Below are 17,902 nucleotides of genomic sequence, written 5' to 3'. Positions count from 1 at the left end.
TATAATAAATACGTGGCACTTGATTTACTCCACAGTAGGAACAGACAAAATATGCCAAGAGTTTTTTTCCCAGATGTTATCTGTGAACTCCTTTATCCCATTCATGTAATCACAGAGTGTGTTCCGGTTTGCTGAGTTACATATATGCGCTTTGACTTAGTACAAAGTCTCAATGTTTAGTTAGCTAGAAGACTGTTTCCATTCCGTGATTCATTAGGTCCCCGTGGTACCTCTACTTCCTCTATTTTATGCAATCACAAATTATATTAGTTCGTCCTATTTTAATAACCCCTTACAACTGAAGTTCTGCACAGCAAACTTTATTACTGCTTTAAGTTTTTATTTAAATTCCAGTTAGTTAACATAGAATGTAATACTAGTTTCAGGTGTACAATACAGTGATTCTACACTTCCATACAACACCCAGTGCTCATCATGAAAAGTGCTCTCCTTAATCCCCTTCTCCTATTTAACTCCTCCCTCCCACTCACCGCTCTTCTAGTAACCATCAGTTTGTTCTCTATAGTTGAGTTTCTTGGTGTGCCTCTCTCTCTTTTTAAAAACATACTCCCTTTTTTGTGGAGCATAAGGAGTAACACAGAGGACATTGGGAGATGGAGAGGAAAAGTGAGTTGGAGGAAATCGGAGGAGGAGACAAACCATGAGAGACTGTGGACTCTGAGAAACAAACTGAGGGCTTTGGAGGGGAGTGGGTGGGGGTTTGGGTGAGCCTGGTGGTGGGTATTATGGAGGGCATTTATTCTGGAGAATAAACAATGAATTCTGGAACAGCAAAAATAAGTAAAATAAAATGAAAAAATAAAAATAAAAACATACTCATAAACCATTCCTGTGGTGGCATAAGTGACAGCCTCACAGAAATGGAAATGAGGCTCAAACAATGCCTTACATGAGCTCCTTCTATCAAGGAGATTGACTGCCAAATTAGAAAGCATTATAAGTAAGAAGGCCAGTAGAGGGGTGGTGAGGAGATGGACGATTCTGCATCTGAGTGCACTGTGAGAGAGTTAAGCAATCGCTCTTTGCACACATAAATTTACCAGTTTTCATATATTTTTAGAAAGACTTATTTATTTGGGGGGGGGGAGGCAGAGGGAGAGAATCTCAAGCAGACTCCCTGCTGAGCATGGACCTGGACATGGGCTCAGTTTCATGACCCATGAGATTATGACCTGAGCAGAAACCAAGAATCGGACATGTAACCCACTGAGTCACCCAAGCACCTCTATCAGTTTTCATATTAAAGACTGTTTGACTAACCCTGTACTGGTTCTGTGTGAAAGCAGTAGGACAGATTGAACAGCTTACTAGTTGCCTAGTAGATGAAATACTGAGAAAGTCCAATATGATTTTGAAGTGGAATGATAATTATATTCTATGCATGAAGTGAAGAGATTCTTCTGGTCACTAAGCTTGAATGAAAAGAAAAATGAAAGCAGCTATATAGCTAGCAGAAGTTGTAATAGTTTTAATCTTAAGGAGAGTACCATTATTATTGAGAACATCATTTAATAGCAACTCATCACACCATTTCACATTGGCACAAACCACTAGCTGTCCTCATACTGGAGATGCAGCTCAACCTGGGGAGTTGAGGGAGAGGGAAGCTTAGCACATGAAAAGACTGGCATCTCTTTGGTAAATGTGAAAGAGCATTTCATTTTCCAATCCATTTCTAATCTAAATCATACCATCAAATAGTCCTCTTATCAGGATTAGTCACAACATTAACCACTTAACATTAGCATTACTATAACTTGGGAGAAAGGATGCTATGTCCCAAGAATTCCATTCACTACTACCTTTAAATACATTTTACCTAATTTTTATGACCCTCTATAACCACTGTAACTATTAGCACTGTCATTTTACAAAATAAGGACATTAAGACTTTTGAATACCCTCTCTCTCTAGTGGCAACTTCTAATTTGTATTGGACTGAACCATGTAAAATTGGCAATATTCAACCATTTGTGATCTATAAAAATGACAATTCTACTTTGATTCAAAACTAGACAAACTTAAAATAATTTCTGAAGTGTAATTCAACTTTAAAATCCTATGATTTTAATATCATCACTTGTTCTTTAATAACACTGAAAGCCTTATGTAGATTTTAAACTATATATTTTCATTATTTAACATATCATGTAATCCTACAGAACTCCAGTGAAAAAGAGTCAAGTGGGGCCTAAGCCAGATACAACCTAACAAGTAGAACAACGCAGAGGAAGATCATGCAGAAGGAAGGTGGGTCTGGCTGAAATACTACTGATTAAGAATCAAGGGTAGGATTTGGGGTAAAGGATGAGAGGGTAAAGGCCAACAGGTTGAAGAAACTGGCACAAAAGAAGAGATTTAAGGAAAACTTCCTAATTTGCTTATCTTACTATAGCATTTCCCAAATGAAACAATAAGCAGATGCTGCCAAAATAATCCCCAAATTGCCCACCATTATTAGTATTAGATACGCAGATGATGTTCAACAAAAATCTGCACTGGAAACAAAAATCTGCATTGACTGACTGAACAAGAAACACATTTATTTTTTATTTTTTTTTAAAGATTTTATTTATTTATTTGACAGAGAGAGATCACAAGTAGGCAGAGAGGCAGGCAGAGAGAGAGAGAGAGGAGGAGGAAGCAGGCTCCCGGCTGAGCAGAGAGCCCGACGCGGAACTCAATCCCAAGACCCTGAGATCATGACCTGAGCCGAAGGCAGCGGCTTAACCCACTGAGCCACCCAGGCGCCCAAGAAACACATTTAAAAGAAAAATCAAAGTATACCACATAAACTTGTCAAAAACACAGCTGACCTGCTTTAGGACACTATATTCCGTGCGGCTATCGGTATGTCAAGAGAGAATACCTTGAAATAGTGGACAACACAAAATTCTGTATGGCCTATGACAGAATGCAAATCGACATTTAAAAAAACTGCTAATACAAGGGCTAATATGCAATACACACCAGGTATCAACTTGTGTAACTTGTTACCTCACACAAAGTAAAATGCCGAAAATAGATTCAAGACTGATTTCAGAAATTTCTGACTGAAACAAGCTTCTTCTTGAAGAAGCTGTCAGTATTTTGAGGTAGATATTTTGTTCACAGAAATTACACATTGAATTAAATGAATATTTTCCTTTGCTTATATTCTTCATGCTATATTATTATCTAAGTATAAACTTTGTGATTAAAATTGTATTTATATCTATCATCGCCCTCTGTTTTGTCTCTGTCTCTAAAATGAAGAAAATGGCATTGTGTGCGTGTACTTACATATGTGTTAATCATTTAAACTATTCCAATCACTTTTTTTAAATACAAAGTCTGTATTTTTCCATTTAATTGTCACCAAGCATTTCAAGCCTTAAGAGGCATATGCCTACAAAGACACATCTTTAAGAAACTCCATCAAAGAGGCCAACTCACGCACAAATACCCGAAAGTACAGTGCCTCATACCCACAGCTCCTCAACAGAGTCAGCAGGAATGCTTTTTTTAAGGGGCACTCACCCCCAGAATAATTCTTCCCCCAGAATTTTTGATTGGGCAGATAAGGAGTAGGGTGTGGTACTTGTGGGGTTTTGATGTTGTTGTTTTTTTAAAGAAGATGGCTTTAATGTGAACTCCAAGTTGAGAACTACTGCTAACTGCCTTGGGATAGATGATATAATCAACTACCCTATTCATCAGACTTGTTTCTGAATGGTTTTACTGACTTTTTAATAATCAAGATCAACCAAAATTGGGTAAACAAACGTGATGCTTTGAGTAATGTCTAGGGTTACGGAAACAATTTTATGGCATCTTAAGGAGATCTGTTTTGAAAGAGAAAGCATTTAGGTGCATTAGGGTGTAAAGCAAAAACAAATTCATTAAGTTACAGTTAGATATACTTCACAGTTTCAAGGAGTAGCCTCGCCTGTTCACCTGAAAGTTGTCTGAAAGTTCAAGATCATGTTTTTACTTTTTCAAAAATACTGGCAATTTTGTTGCCCAGCTCTGGTTACAAACCACCAGCCTATAAACTGGTTTCTCAAGTCTGATTCTTGGACTACTTAGATTACAAAGATCTTGGGATTTTATTAAAAATACAAATTCTTGGGGTGCCTGCATGTCTCAGTGGGTTAAGCCTCTGCCTTCGGCTCAGGTCATCATCTCAGGGTCCTGGGATGGAGCCCCCCATTGGGCTCTCTGCTCAGCAGGGAGCCTGCTCCCCCCTCTCTCTGCCTGCTGCTCTGCCTACTTGTGATCTCTCTTTCTCTGTCAAATAAATAAATAAAATCTTAAAAAAAAATAATACCAATTCTTCAGCTCCACCCGAGCCCTCCTGAAAAAGAATCCTTTGGAGAGTACAGATGAATAATCTGAACTTGCTTATGTTATGCAAATAATTCTTAGACAATCTAACAACTGACACTGATTCTATACTTAAGGAGACTCTGGGTTTTGCTTTTTTTTGAGACTCTGGGTTTTTATAGTCCCCTGTAATGACTCAGAATATTTGTTTAACTGAAGAATTGCTAGGTAGCCTGAATAAGTATCAGCTGCGTGCCTACTCTTTCATGTGTAAGAGTTCAGAACAGATATTTTAAAAAGTCAAGGGATACTGGCAATAGTATTGAACTTCTATGTTTTTCTTTCCCTTTAAGTTTTAGATTACGTTTTATTAAATTTTAGCTTTCAGCTGCAGAAGGAAGAACAATTGAGTTGCTGAAGTCCTAGCTCACTGTCCCAGTAGGTAAAGGTGCTTTCTGACAGGAGACACAGCACCACAGAAGCTGTGATGGCGGAATGCCCTTCTCACTTCTACACAAGCAGTAGCAAGAACCTAGCTTCCTGTTGTTTTGATGATTTTTGTATTACCTTTGACAGATCACTCTTCCATTAACAGAGCCAAGTTGCATGGGTTTAAAAAAAAAAAAAAAGTAAATCCACAGGAAACAACCTTCTTTACTATCTTTCTGAATTTCTGCAACCTACATAACAACTGTTCCGATAGCTTTTAGGGGAAGTAAAATTTCTTTTAAAGTAACGAAATTTTCTTCCAAAATTCGGTTTCTTGAAAAGTGAAACTGGGGAGGACTATGGCCAAAATGAGTACCATATGCTGCATAACTCCATCAATACTCAGTACTTTCCTGGTTAAGACAAGGAAGCTGGTCTGGTTTACCTCCCACAGGTAGAAGTAGCCACTGAGCAAAGATTTCCATGCTAAATTCAGGCCTATGTTGTCTAACATTTCAATTTTAATGTTTCAAGAGAACCCCCAAATCCTGTTTTTATGTAAAACAAGTCCAATTTTTAAATGCTGGCAATTAAATTCACATCTTTAAAAATATAGGCCAAGAAAAATAAAATATGCTTTCATGCTACATCTATGCAGAGGTAACCGTTTATAATGTCTATTCTGATGCTTACTTTCCTCAATTTAATACTGTAAATATGTAGATTCCTATAAAAGATTTAACATGAATTTTTATATAGACAAGTATATACCAATGCATGATGAACTCCAGGTTGGATACCATTTGTCAAAACCCCTATCACTCTTTATGCATATTAGCATTACCAGCCCTCACTTTTTAAAATTATTTTCGTACTCAATTTACTCAGATGAAAAACAAAAACAAAAAATAGCATACCAGTTTCTCCACAGCAGTACACCCTCCACCACACTACTAGCAACCACTATCCTGTTTTCAATATGTATGAGTTGGCTTTCTATGTTTTTGTTTGTAGATTACATATGTAAGAGAGATCATACGGAATTGGTCTTTCTCTGTCTGACTTACTTAACTAACATAATGCCTTCTAGATCCACCCATGTAGCTGCAAGTGGCAAGATCCCATTCTTTTCTGTGGCTGAATCATATGACACTGTGGATCTGTATCACAATTTGTTAATCCAGCCATCCATCGACAGACACTTAGGTTGTATCTCGGCTATTGTAAATGGGGCTACAACAAACACAGGCACATCCACCTTTTTGGATTAGTATTTGTTATCTTATAATAATACCAAGAAGTGGAACTGCTGGATCATACAGTAGTTCTAGTTTTAATTTTTTGTGAGAAATGTCCATACTGTTTTCCACAGTGGCTATACCAATTTGTAATTCCACTAACAGTGCACAAGCGTTCCCTTTTTCACATCCTTGCCAACATGTGTTCTCATCTTTTTGATAACAGCCATTCTAACAGGTGTGAACGAGTATCTCATTGTGGTTTTGATCTGTATTTTCCTGATGATTAGTGATGTATAACACCTTTTCATGTACCTGTTGGCCATCTGCACGTCTTCTGTGGAAAAATGTCTATCCAAATGTTCTGCCTATTTTTTAATTACATTTTTTTTCCTATGAACTATGTGAATTCTTAATGTATTTGGGATATTAATGACTTAGCAACTATATGATCTCCAAATATTTTCTCCCAGTCAGTAGACCATCTTTTCAGTTTGTTGATGGTCTCCTTTGTTGTGTGGACATTTTGTATAGTTGAAATAGTCCCACTAATTTTGCTTTTGCTTTTGGTATCAGATTAAAAAAATAATGATGAAGACCTATGTCAAGAAGATTATTACCTATGTTTTTCTTCTAGGAGTTACATGGCCTCTCTGCCTACTTATGATCTCTGTCTGTCAAATAAATAAATCTTTTTAAAAAAATGATTTAATTCAAATATCCAGTAGGTTTAGTTGGAGTAAGCACACTCTCCACTGCTTCTCCCAATGAATACAATAAAAACCCTGGATACAGGGCATGCAACAACTATCTGAGAATTCTGAATAATAAATGGTAGGAGGCCATTTGAGAAGGAAATGAGAACCTGAAATACAAAAATCTGGCAGTGAGTTTCATGGGTTTTATTTTGCACTAGTAACTCCTACCCTGGACACAAAAACCATGTAAATTTAGGTCTGATTACTAGGTACATACAAAAAGTTATGAGACACTCTCTCATTCTACTTCAACAAAGGTGAATGGAAACCTCAAGGAGATGGGAGCTTAGGAGAAGGAAGAGGAGTCTGAATACAAATGGGTAAAACAAGGGAATTTGGTAGGGGGACATGATGTAACAGTATTGAATCTTGACTACTGTGGTATTTATAAGATTCTGTACATCTGTCACAGAGCTGAAAAACAACAAGAACAAAACATGGATTTTGCCATATGTAATATAAACAACACACTTCAAATACAAAAAGTCAAAGTAGTAAGAAAACATAATACAGCACAGTGTGTAGTTGCTGCATTGTATTCTAAGTTAAGGAAGTATCAATATTTAAACAACTTTTTCCCATTGTGTTTTCTTTTCCTTTGAAGAGCAGAAATGTGTTGAAATGCACAAGCTCTCATGAGATGCAGAAGAGATGAAGCCAAAAAAGCCGTAGCAGGAAGTTTTAAGAACTTAGAAGATATGTGAGGTGGCTCATAACATGGCAGAGTTTATATTTTATGTCCAGGCAAGTTACCGGCCAGCTAAAAGAAAAACGGCCAAAACTTTCAGAGGTGTCATAAGGGTATGTCATCTACAATATCCACTTTTCAAACAAAAATTACTAGGGATGCAAAGAGACAAAAGGAAAACTGAATAAATAGGTGTCAATGGTAATGGGTTCCAGTGTGATCCAAATATTGAGTATAGAAGATAAAGACTTTCAAGGAGTTATTATAAATATATTCAAAGAATTAAAGAAGAGGAGATGCCAATTAAGAGCTCCCATGCTTGCATTCACCCTCAGCAACAATAATGTGGCCACCACCCACAGACAAAAGGGCCATGTGTGTGCTTTAGGATCCAGGTAGGAGACTGTGAAAGTCCAGTGCAGTCTGAGGCTGACAAGAGTTGTTTTGCAACTGATGCAGTGAACATGGTACTGGCTACACACCCAGAAACAATCCTGTACCCCTGAAGGTTAGGTTACAGCCCTGTGTGGCCACCATTCCATTACCAGCCCCACACACCAAAGGATCTAGAAGGAGTCATGCCCACCTGTGGCTCAGATAGTAGAGACACAGCTTAGTCCCAGCTGTGGACCTTGAAATGGTCTGTGCACTGATTCCAACCCCATTGGCCGCTGTCCAGAAGCCCCCACAGGTAAGCCCACCAAACTTGGTCTTTCAGTAGATTCTGAAAGGGCCCTATAACTGGGCTCCAGTCCTTCCTGGCTGTTGTCTCAAGGAGTCCTGCTGGCACAAGAACCAGGGAGGAAACATTTCTGTCTACAGACTGAAATCATAAATCAAGTGTTTTTTTTTCTGACCCCAACAGTAAGGAACCAGAAATCAATAATAGAAGGAAAACAGGAAAATTCTCAAATATGCAGAAATTAAACACACTCTTCTGAATAACCAATAGATCAAAGAAGAAATCAAAAGGGAAGAGAGAAAATAGCTTGAAACAAAAACAAAAGCAGAACATACCAAAATTTTGGGATGCAGCAAAACCAGTTTAAGAGGGAAGTTTATAGCAATAAATGCCTACATTAAAAATAAAGAAAGATCCCAAATACACAACCTAACTTTATACCACAAGTATTAAAAAAAAAAAAAAAGAACAAACTAAGTCCAAAGAGAGCAGAAGGAAATAATATAGATCAGGCAAAAATAAATGAAATAGAAACTAGCGACATGATAGAAAAAAAAAAAAGAAAAGAAATGAGGAATTTTTTTGGAAAATATAAACAGACTGACAAATCTTTAGCTCAACTAATGAGGAAAGAAAAAGAGGACCAAGTAAAACAAAATTATAAAATAAACAGGAGAATTATAACTGGTATCACAGAAATGCAGTTCATAAAAGGATGCTGTGAGCATTACATGAAAACAAAATGGATAATCTAGATGAAATGGATAAATTTCTAGAAATATACAGAAATATAGAGTTTACCAAGACTGAACCATAAAGAAATGGAAAACCTGAACAGAACAATACTAAGAAACTGAAGCAGTAAATCAAAATCTTCCAAAAAAGAAAAGCCCAGGATCAGAAGTTTCACTGGTAAATTCTACCAAGTATTTAAAGATGACAATCCCCAAACTCTTCCAAAAACTGAAGAAGAAGGAACACTTCCAAACTCATTTCATGAGGACAGCATTAAACTGATGCCAAAGTCAGATAAGGACACTACAAGAAAACCACAGGATAATGTATCTGATGAATACAGATTCAGAAATTCTCAATAAAATTCTAGCAAACCAAATTCAAAAGTACATTAAAACGATCATACACTATAATCAAGTGGAATTTTTCCCTGGGATCCAAGGTTGGTTCAATATACACAAATCAATAAGGATGATATGTTACTTAAATAGAATGAAGCTTATGACTCTCATAATAGATACAGAAAAAACATTTCACAAAATTCAACACCCTTTTATGATAATAATTCTGAACATATTATGTAAAGAAGGAATATAACTCAATATAATAAAGGCCATATATGACAAGTCAATAGCTAGTATCAAGTGAAAGATTAAAAGTTTTTCTTTTAAGGGGCGCCTGGGTGGCTCAGTGGGTTAAGCCGCTGCCTTCGGCTCAGGTCATGATCTCAGGGTCCTGGGATCAAGTCCCGCATCGGGCTCTCTGCTCGGCGGGGAGCCTGCTTCTCTCTCTCTTTCTCTCTCTCTGCCAGCCTCTCTACCTACCTGTGATCTCTCTCTGTCAAATAAATAAATAAAATCTTCAAAAAAAAAAAGTTTTTCTTTTAAAATCAGGAACAAGACAGGATGCCCTTTCTCACCACTCTTATTCAACATACTATTGGAAGCCCTACCCAGAAAAATTAGGCAAGAAATAGTAAGAAATAAAAAGTATTCCAATTTGAAAGGAAGATATAAAACTCTGTTTTTCAGATGACATGATGTCACATGTAGGAAATATAAAGAATCCACCAAAAAAAAAAAAATTAAGGCCAATAAATTCAGTAAAGTTACAAAATACAAAGTCAAAATACAAAAGTCAGTTGCATTTCTATACACCAGCAATGAGCTATCTGAAAGAAAAATAAAGAAAAGAATCACATTTACACTAGCATAAAAAAATAAAATATTTAAATTTAACTAATGAGGTGAAATGTCACTACACTGAAAACTGTACAATTTTATTAAAGGCAACACAAAAAATGGAAAGATATCTTCTGCTCACAGATTGAAATATTAGTATTACTTAAATGTCCGTATTAGTCAAAGCCATCTATAAACTCAATGCCATCCTTATTAAAATTTCAATGGTATTTTTCACAGATAGAAAAGACAATGCTAAAATTTATATGGAACTGCAAAAGACTCTGAATAACTGAAGCAATCTTGAGAAAAAGAAGAAAACATCACAGTCTGATTTTGAAATATACTACAAAACTATAGTAATTAAAAACATGATACTAGCATAAAAATGCACACAAAGATGGATGATATAGAATTAAGATCCCAGAAAAATACCTATGTACACACAGTGAACTAATATTTCATAAGGGAGCCGAGAATATTCAATGGAGAAAATAGTCTCTTTAATAATGGTATTGGAAAACTGGATACCACATGTGAAAGAATGAAATTGGATCTCTATCTCACACTACTCACAAAAATTAACTCCAAATGGAATACTCAAATGTAAGAACTGAAACCATAAAACTCTTAGAAGAAAACTTAAATGAAAAACTCCCTGATACTGGTCTGCGCAATGGTATTTTGGATAGGACATTTTTAAAAGCATAGCAAAAAACAAACAACTGAAGAGTACAACAAATTTAAAAGCTGCAGAGTGAAAATCACAATCAGTAAAATGAAAAAGCATCCTATAAAATGGGAGAATATATTTGCAAACCATATATCTGATATGAAGTTAATATCCAAAATATTCAGGGATATTAGCAAGAAAAGAGTATTTTTTTTTTAAAAACTGCATAGAATGAGGGACAGGAAGCCTCAATCCTAGTTTCAATCCCAGCACTTAATAAGCCTGTGTCTTGGACGAGCTATTTCTCTATACATGGACATTCAAATTGGAACACATCCTCCTCTCTGTTTTCCCCCTTGAGATTTAATGCTTGTCAAATAAAACATGAACATAAAAGATGGTTGGAAAACTTAAAATTGGGGAAGGATCTGAATAGACATTTTTCCAAAGAAGATACACAAATGGCCAAAAGGTAGATGAAAAGTGCTCAATATCACTTATCATCAGAGAAATTCAAATCAAAACCACAAGAAGATATTATCCATGCTAGAAGGACTATTATCAAAAAGACGGGAAACTACAAGTGCTGGCAAGGATATGCAGAAAAGCAACCCCTTGTGCACTGTTAGTAGAAAAGTAAATTGAGAAAGCCACAATGAAAAACAGTAGGAAAGTTCTTAAGAACACAAAATTTAAAAAAACAAACCAACAAACAAAAAAACCTGCCATAAGAGCCATCAATTCTACTTCTGGATGTATATCCAAAAGAAATAAAATCTTTGAAAAGATATCTGCACCACAATATATACTGCAGCATTATTTACCATTGTCAAGACACAGAAACCAACCAAATGTGGGTCATGGATAAATGGATAAAGAAAATGTAGTACACATGCACGTGTATGTGTCTGTGTATGTGTAATGGACTACTGGCCACTGAAAAAACTCTTGCAATCCCTGCCCTTTGTAGTAACATAAAATAAACCTTGAAAGCATTATGCTAAGTCAAATAAGTGAGAAAGAGAAGATCTCATTATACGTAGAATCTAAAAACACACCAAACTCACAGAAACAGAGAGTAGACTGGGGGCTGCCAGGGGCTTAGGGGTGGAAGAAATGGGACAATGTGGTTTAGAGTGTATGAATTTCCAAATATATAATGGATCAGTTCTGAGGACCTAATGCACAGCATGATGACTACAGCTAATGAAACTGTACTGTATACATGAAAACTGTTAAGAGTATAGATATTAAATGTTTTCATCACTCATGCCAAAAAATGTTAAATATGTGAGGTGATGGATGTGTTAACTAACGCTAACATGGTCATCATTTCACAGAAAATAAACAGAAAATCGTGTTATCGTACACTTTAAATTTACAAATGTTACATGTTAATTGTATCTCAGTAAACATGGAATAAAAGAATTAAAGCAAAAGACTAGTCTTAAAGAGTTAAAATGCAGGTACCTGGTTGGCTCAGTTGGTTAAGTGGCTGCCCTTGGCTCAGGTTATGATCTCAGGGTCCTGGGACTGAGTCCCACATAGGGCTCCCTGGTTAGCGAGCAGTCTGCTTCTCCTGCTCCCTCTGCTCCCCCCTCCCCCGCTTGTGCTCGCGCGCGCTCTCTCTCTCTCTCTCTCAAATAAATAATTTTTTTTTTTTTAAGAGTTAAGATGTATAGAGAATTATCAGATGGCGGAAAACACATAGACCTACATATTTTGTCATGGCTACAAATATACAATGCTAAGAAAGGACTAACTTTAAAAACATTTCTCTATTACTCTTTTCATCCGAAGAACTCATTCTAATACATGCCTTGATACGGGAGAAAAAAGCAAGATCTTCCTCTAGTAAGGTGTCTCATTCCATTTTACTTTTAGTGAGATTTGGACAGGGTCAATCTTACAAAGCATAGATCAAAATTATTATCCAAATAATACACAGATTATTACATATATATGTAATAATAAGTCCTAAGCAAATTCTTCTTCATATACTGCAATGAAAAAGATCAAATACAAAGGAATAAATGAAATAAATATGTGAAGCCTATAGAAGATAAATGTTAAAACACCCATGAAAGACAGAAAAGTGGTTTTCAAAAAAGGTAAAGACAATTCTCTTTTCTTAGATGGAGTCAAAATTCTTAAGATGCAGTTTTCTCTAAATTGATTTATAAATTCATAAAATTTCAATAAAGACACCAAAAAGGTATTTTATGAAGCTAGAAAAATCTAATACTAACATTCATATAAAAAAATAAACATACAGAAATAACCAGGACCACACAGAAAGAAAAATTGGGGAGTCTAGCTGTAACAATCTTTAAAATATACCATTAAAACTTACATAATTTAAAATGTATTATCATATGCATAGAAAAATAAAACATTGGCAATAAATATAAAACCATAAATAGATCCCAAATATACTTATTCAGTATATGATAAAGGAGGCATCTCCAATCATTAGGAAAAGCATAGGCTTTTTAATAAATGATGATGGTATAACTGGGTTGTCATTTGGATAAAGATAAAATTAGATCCACATCTCACATGATAACAAGAGTAAACTGCAAAAGGATTAAGGAAACCATACAAGTCTCAGAAGGCAACATGGGTGAATTCCTCTTTAAATTTGGTATAAAGTAAGTCTTTCTAACTATGTTTCAAAATTCTAAGACAATAAAAGGTTGATATATTTGGCTTTGTTGAAATTAAAATATTTGTATGCCTTAAAAAATCATAAAAACAAAGTCAAGAGGTAACATACACACTGAAAGAATATATTTGTATCATATACTACATGGATTGATATCTTTAATATATATGGGACATAGGATCAACACCCTAATGGACAAATGGGAAAAGGACATGACAACGTAACTAATGGCCAACATTATAACAACTTAAGCAATACAAATAAATAATGATATAACTGCTGAATGATCTTAAGATTAAATTTAAATATACATTAGAACATACAAATACATATTAAAAACTGAATAAATAAATGGTGATAAAGGATAGATACTCCTTTAAGAATAATTGCAATTAAAAAATATAAAAAGGAAAGAAGAAAATAGAAAACCACTATTAGGCAAATACCAACAGTCATAACGGTCTCAGACAAGATGCAATGATGAATGGTAAAATAAATGGGCAAAAATTTTTAGAGACGGAAAATATTTGCAGAGTCACAAAATACCTCCCCCCCCATAAAATACTCCCCCAAGATATTTATTACAAAATGAAAAAACTTGTAATTTCATTATAGTAAAAAAATTCAGCATATATTCAACCTTAACTAATTTATCAAGGTTAAAATCATAAATAAAATATCAAGAACATGACCATGTTGATGTGACACACTGAAAAGGACCCATCACTTCCACAGTGTTCTTGGCAAAAATGTAGAGCCACGTTCTAATCATAAGAAAACATCAGACTGAAAAAAGAAGAATGTCTTATAAAACAACACTCTGGCATGTTTAAAAAGGTGTCAAGGCCATAAAACAAGGAAAGATGGAGGAAGTATCCTAGGAAAGGGCTGACTACAAAGACAAGGGAGCTAACTACATGTGTTACCCCAGACTGGATCCTGAGACAGGAAAGGAATATTAAAAAGAAAGCTGATGGAAACTGAATAAGGTCAGTATTTTCTTTAAAAATATTATACCAACATTGTTGCCTGTTTTTGATAATTGTACTGTGGTTACATAAGATGTTAACAGAGAAAGATGAAAGGTATCTGAGAATTCTATGTACTATTTGTGCAGTTCTTTTATAAGTCTAAAGTGCAATACAGGAAAGTTTTGAAAAGCGTTTTACAAAAACTGTCCTAATCGTGACAGAAAGCAATTCAGTGTTACCAGAGGGTCAGGGAAGCAGGGAAAGGACTAAATACCCAGGGGCACAAGAGAACTGTTTTGGATGTTGAAAATATTCTATATCACAATTGTGTTCATAGTCACAGGACAGTATTCAGTTGCCGAAACTCACTGAATTGCGTACTTACAGTGGTAAAATTTTGTTTTATGTAAATTACACCTCAATCCACCAGACAAAATAAAAAATTTCGCATATAAATGCAATCTTTAAAAACACGTGTTGGGTTGCAATTGCAATATAAGCAGAATGGAGAAACATCAAATAAGATTATACATGCTCTTACCAGATTAATTAACTGCGTGTGTACCACATCTTCTACCAAAAGTGCCGTTTCATGAAGAGGCCTCCTAGCATCACCTAAAGAAAACCTGTCAAAAAAAAAAAAAAAAAATTAAGCATACCAATATTAAAGACTGTAAAACTAAGAAAGGCAAAAAGTGAAAGATATTGATTATCATAATCTGTTAATAAAGTACAGATTTTTCTCTCAAATAACGGAGTGGATGTACAATTCTCTATGGACAAAGAATTACATCTTTCCCAAACAAGCTACAACTTCCAAAGAGAATACAGTGTTAGCTATGCTATTTCTTGATCTCTGTAGTCATTTTTAAGGGCACTTACTCTTTTAAATGGAAAATATTAACAACTACCTCATAATATTGGCCACTAGAAAACCATGTTACTGTATCTAAAGTACTAATAAAGTAACATACTAATAGCCATTTTGAAAATTATAAAAGCAAGCAATGTAATTAAACCAGTAATGTAATTAAAATGAAAAGCTTCTTAGAAAAATGTATATAAATGCCATAATTTATCATTTCTAATTATATACAAGCAGAATGTCAAGAATGGATTATTGATCTTAAAAGTGCTTTTCTCAAGTTTCATATGTAGACCAGATGTGCAGAGAATCCTTTCCTGGTAAATGACATTTGAAAATGCACAATACTATATTAACAAATTAGTTTGCTTTAATCAGTTTGCTTTAACCAGTAGTGTGGGAGATAAAACAGAAGGCTGATAAGATGAGAAAATCGGTTTCCCTGGATACGAGAGCCCTGGAACCAAAATTTATTCTGAAGGCATCTAATTATTCATAGTAGTCAATAATCTGGATTTTGTCAAGTGTTGTATTCAAGATATAGCAAAGAACGCTGGGACCACAAACAAGGCAGAAAATCAGTTTGAGGAACCAAATGCACAGTGATATCTGGTATGTGTGAAAGCACTTTGCCTTTCTTGCCTGAGGCTACAGGTGAAAGAACAAAAAATGTAATGCTGGTCTGAGGACAGACAAATAGAACAGAATAGAGAGCACAGAAATAAAACTTTACATTATGTACAACCGATTTTGGATAAGGGAACAACCAAGCTGTAAGAGATAGTCTTTTCAACAACTGATGCAGGGAAACAAGATATCCACATGCAAAAGAATGAAGTTGGATTCTAACCTTGTACCATATATGAAAATAAACTGAAAACAGATCAAAGACCTAAATTAAAAAGCTAAACTATAAAACTCTTAAAATAAAACTGGGAAATCTTCATGACCTTGGATTTGGCAAAGGTTCCTTAACTAGGACACCAAAATAACAGACAACAAAAGAAAATATAAATAAATTGGAATTCATCACAATTACAAACCTTTTATACATCAAAGGACAAGACGGTGAAAAGACAACCCACATAATAGGAAAATATTTGAAAATCATAGATGAATAACCAGAATATATTTATAAAACTCTTATAACACAACAATAAAGAAAACAATCCCAATTTTAAAATGGGTAGTAGACTTGAACAGATACGTCTCCAATGAAAATATACAAATAGCCAACAGCAAATGAAAAGATCCTCATATAATCAGTCATTAGAGAAATGCAAATCAAAACCACATTGAGTTGCTACTTCAAACCCAGAAGAATGGCTATTACCAACAAAATGGAAAATACTAGCTAGGATACAGAGAAACTGGAAACACTGTACATTGCTGGAGAAAATGCAAAATGGTACAGCCACAGTGGAAAATAGTTGGGTGGTTCTGGAAAATGGTAAACACAGAATGAGTTTTTGACCTAGCAATTCCACTCCTGAGTATATACCTCCAAATTAAAATTGAAAACAAGGATTCAAACAGGTATGTATACACCAATGATCATAGTAGCTACATTATTCAGAATTGTCAAAAGGTAGAAATAACCAAAATCTCCATTAACCAATGAACAAATAAAATATATACATACAATGGAGTATTATTCAGCAATAAAAAGGAAAGAGGTTCTGATACATATTCCTGTATGAATGAACTTTAAAAACAGTATGCTAACTAAAATAGACAAAAGTGACAGCTGTTATATGCTGCGACTTATATGACTTATCTGGAATAAGAAAATTTGTAGAGACAGAAAGTAGACTAGAGGAACACAAAGGGATTGGAGAGTTTTTGCTTAATGTGTAGAGAGTTTGCCTGGGATGAAAGAACTTCTAAATAATAAACAGTGATGATGACAGCACATTTTGAATGTATTTTTTTTTTTTAAAGATTTTATTTATTTATTTGTAAGAGAGAGAGAGAGTGAGAGCAAGCACAGGCAGACAGAGTGGAAGGCAGAGTCAGAGGGAGAAGCAGGCTCCCTGCAGAGCAAGGAACCCGATGTGGGACTCGATCCCAGGATGCTGGGATCATGACCTGAGCCGAAGGCAGCTGCTTAACCAACTGAGCCACCCAGGCGTCCCCATTTTGAATGTATTTAATGTCAGAGAACTATAGGGTTAAAAGTAAGTAAAGAGGTAAATTTTAAGTTATATATGTTTTACCACAATAATTGATACGGATGAAAAAAATTAACCAGACTAGATTCAGCTATAAAGATAATTAGGATTCAGAATAGCGTATCTTAGGAAATTACCCATAACACATCGTGGGTAATAACAAAATACCACGATCAATGTTGTGCCAAATATGATGATACTGTGGTGAAATGGATAAATTTCTAAAAGAAAAATACAAATGGTCAAAGCTAACTCAAGAAGAAATAAAAAACCTGAATAGTTTTATAAATTTTAAAGAAATTAAATCAGTAGTAAAAAATCAAAACCAAAGCAAACAAAAACAAACCACCTTACCTCATCTGTAATTTTGTACCCAACATGCAAAGAATATTTTATTCTAATTTGATACAACTTTTAAAAAGAATACAAAAAGATAGATACTCCCTAATTCATATATTTAGGCTAGTATAACCTGGGTTTCAGAAGTAAAAAAGCAAGAAAGAAAGTAAAATTACACATA

At 34.9% G+C, this 17,902-nt stretch overlaps 1 protein-coding gene across 5 annotated transcripts in view; it reads right to left on the bottom strand.

Moving 5' to 3' along the window:
* Positions 1 to 17,902, bottom strand: part of SUPT3H (SPT3 homolog, SAGA and STAGA complex component) — a 568,770-nt gene that overhangs the window by 288,514 nt on the left and 262,354 nt on the right. For all 5 annotated transcript variants that reach the window (XM_059400348.1, XM_059400346.1, XM_059400347.1 and 2 more), the window contains exon 3: positions 14,888 to 14,972. In XM_059400348.1, the coding sequence (XP_059256331.1) occupies positions 14,888 to 14,972 (85 nt within the window). The remainder of the gene's footprint in view (positions 1 to 14,887; positions 14,973 to 17,902) is intronic.

The sequence above is a fragment of the Mustela nigripes genome, chromosome 5, assembly GCF_022355385.1.
Source record: "Mustela nigripes isolate SB6536 chromosome 5, MUSNIG.SB6536, whole genome shotgun sequence".
Classification (NCBI taxonomy): domain Eukaryota; kingdom Metazoa; phylum Chordata; class Mammalia; order Carnivora; family Mustelidae; genus Mustela; species Mustela nigripes.
This window is presented reverse-complemented; position numbering and strand designations above follow the sequence as displayed.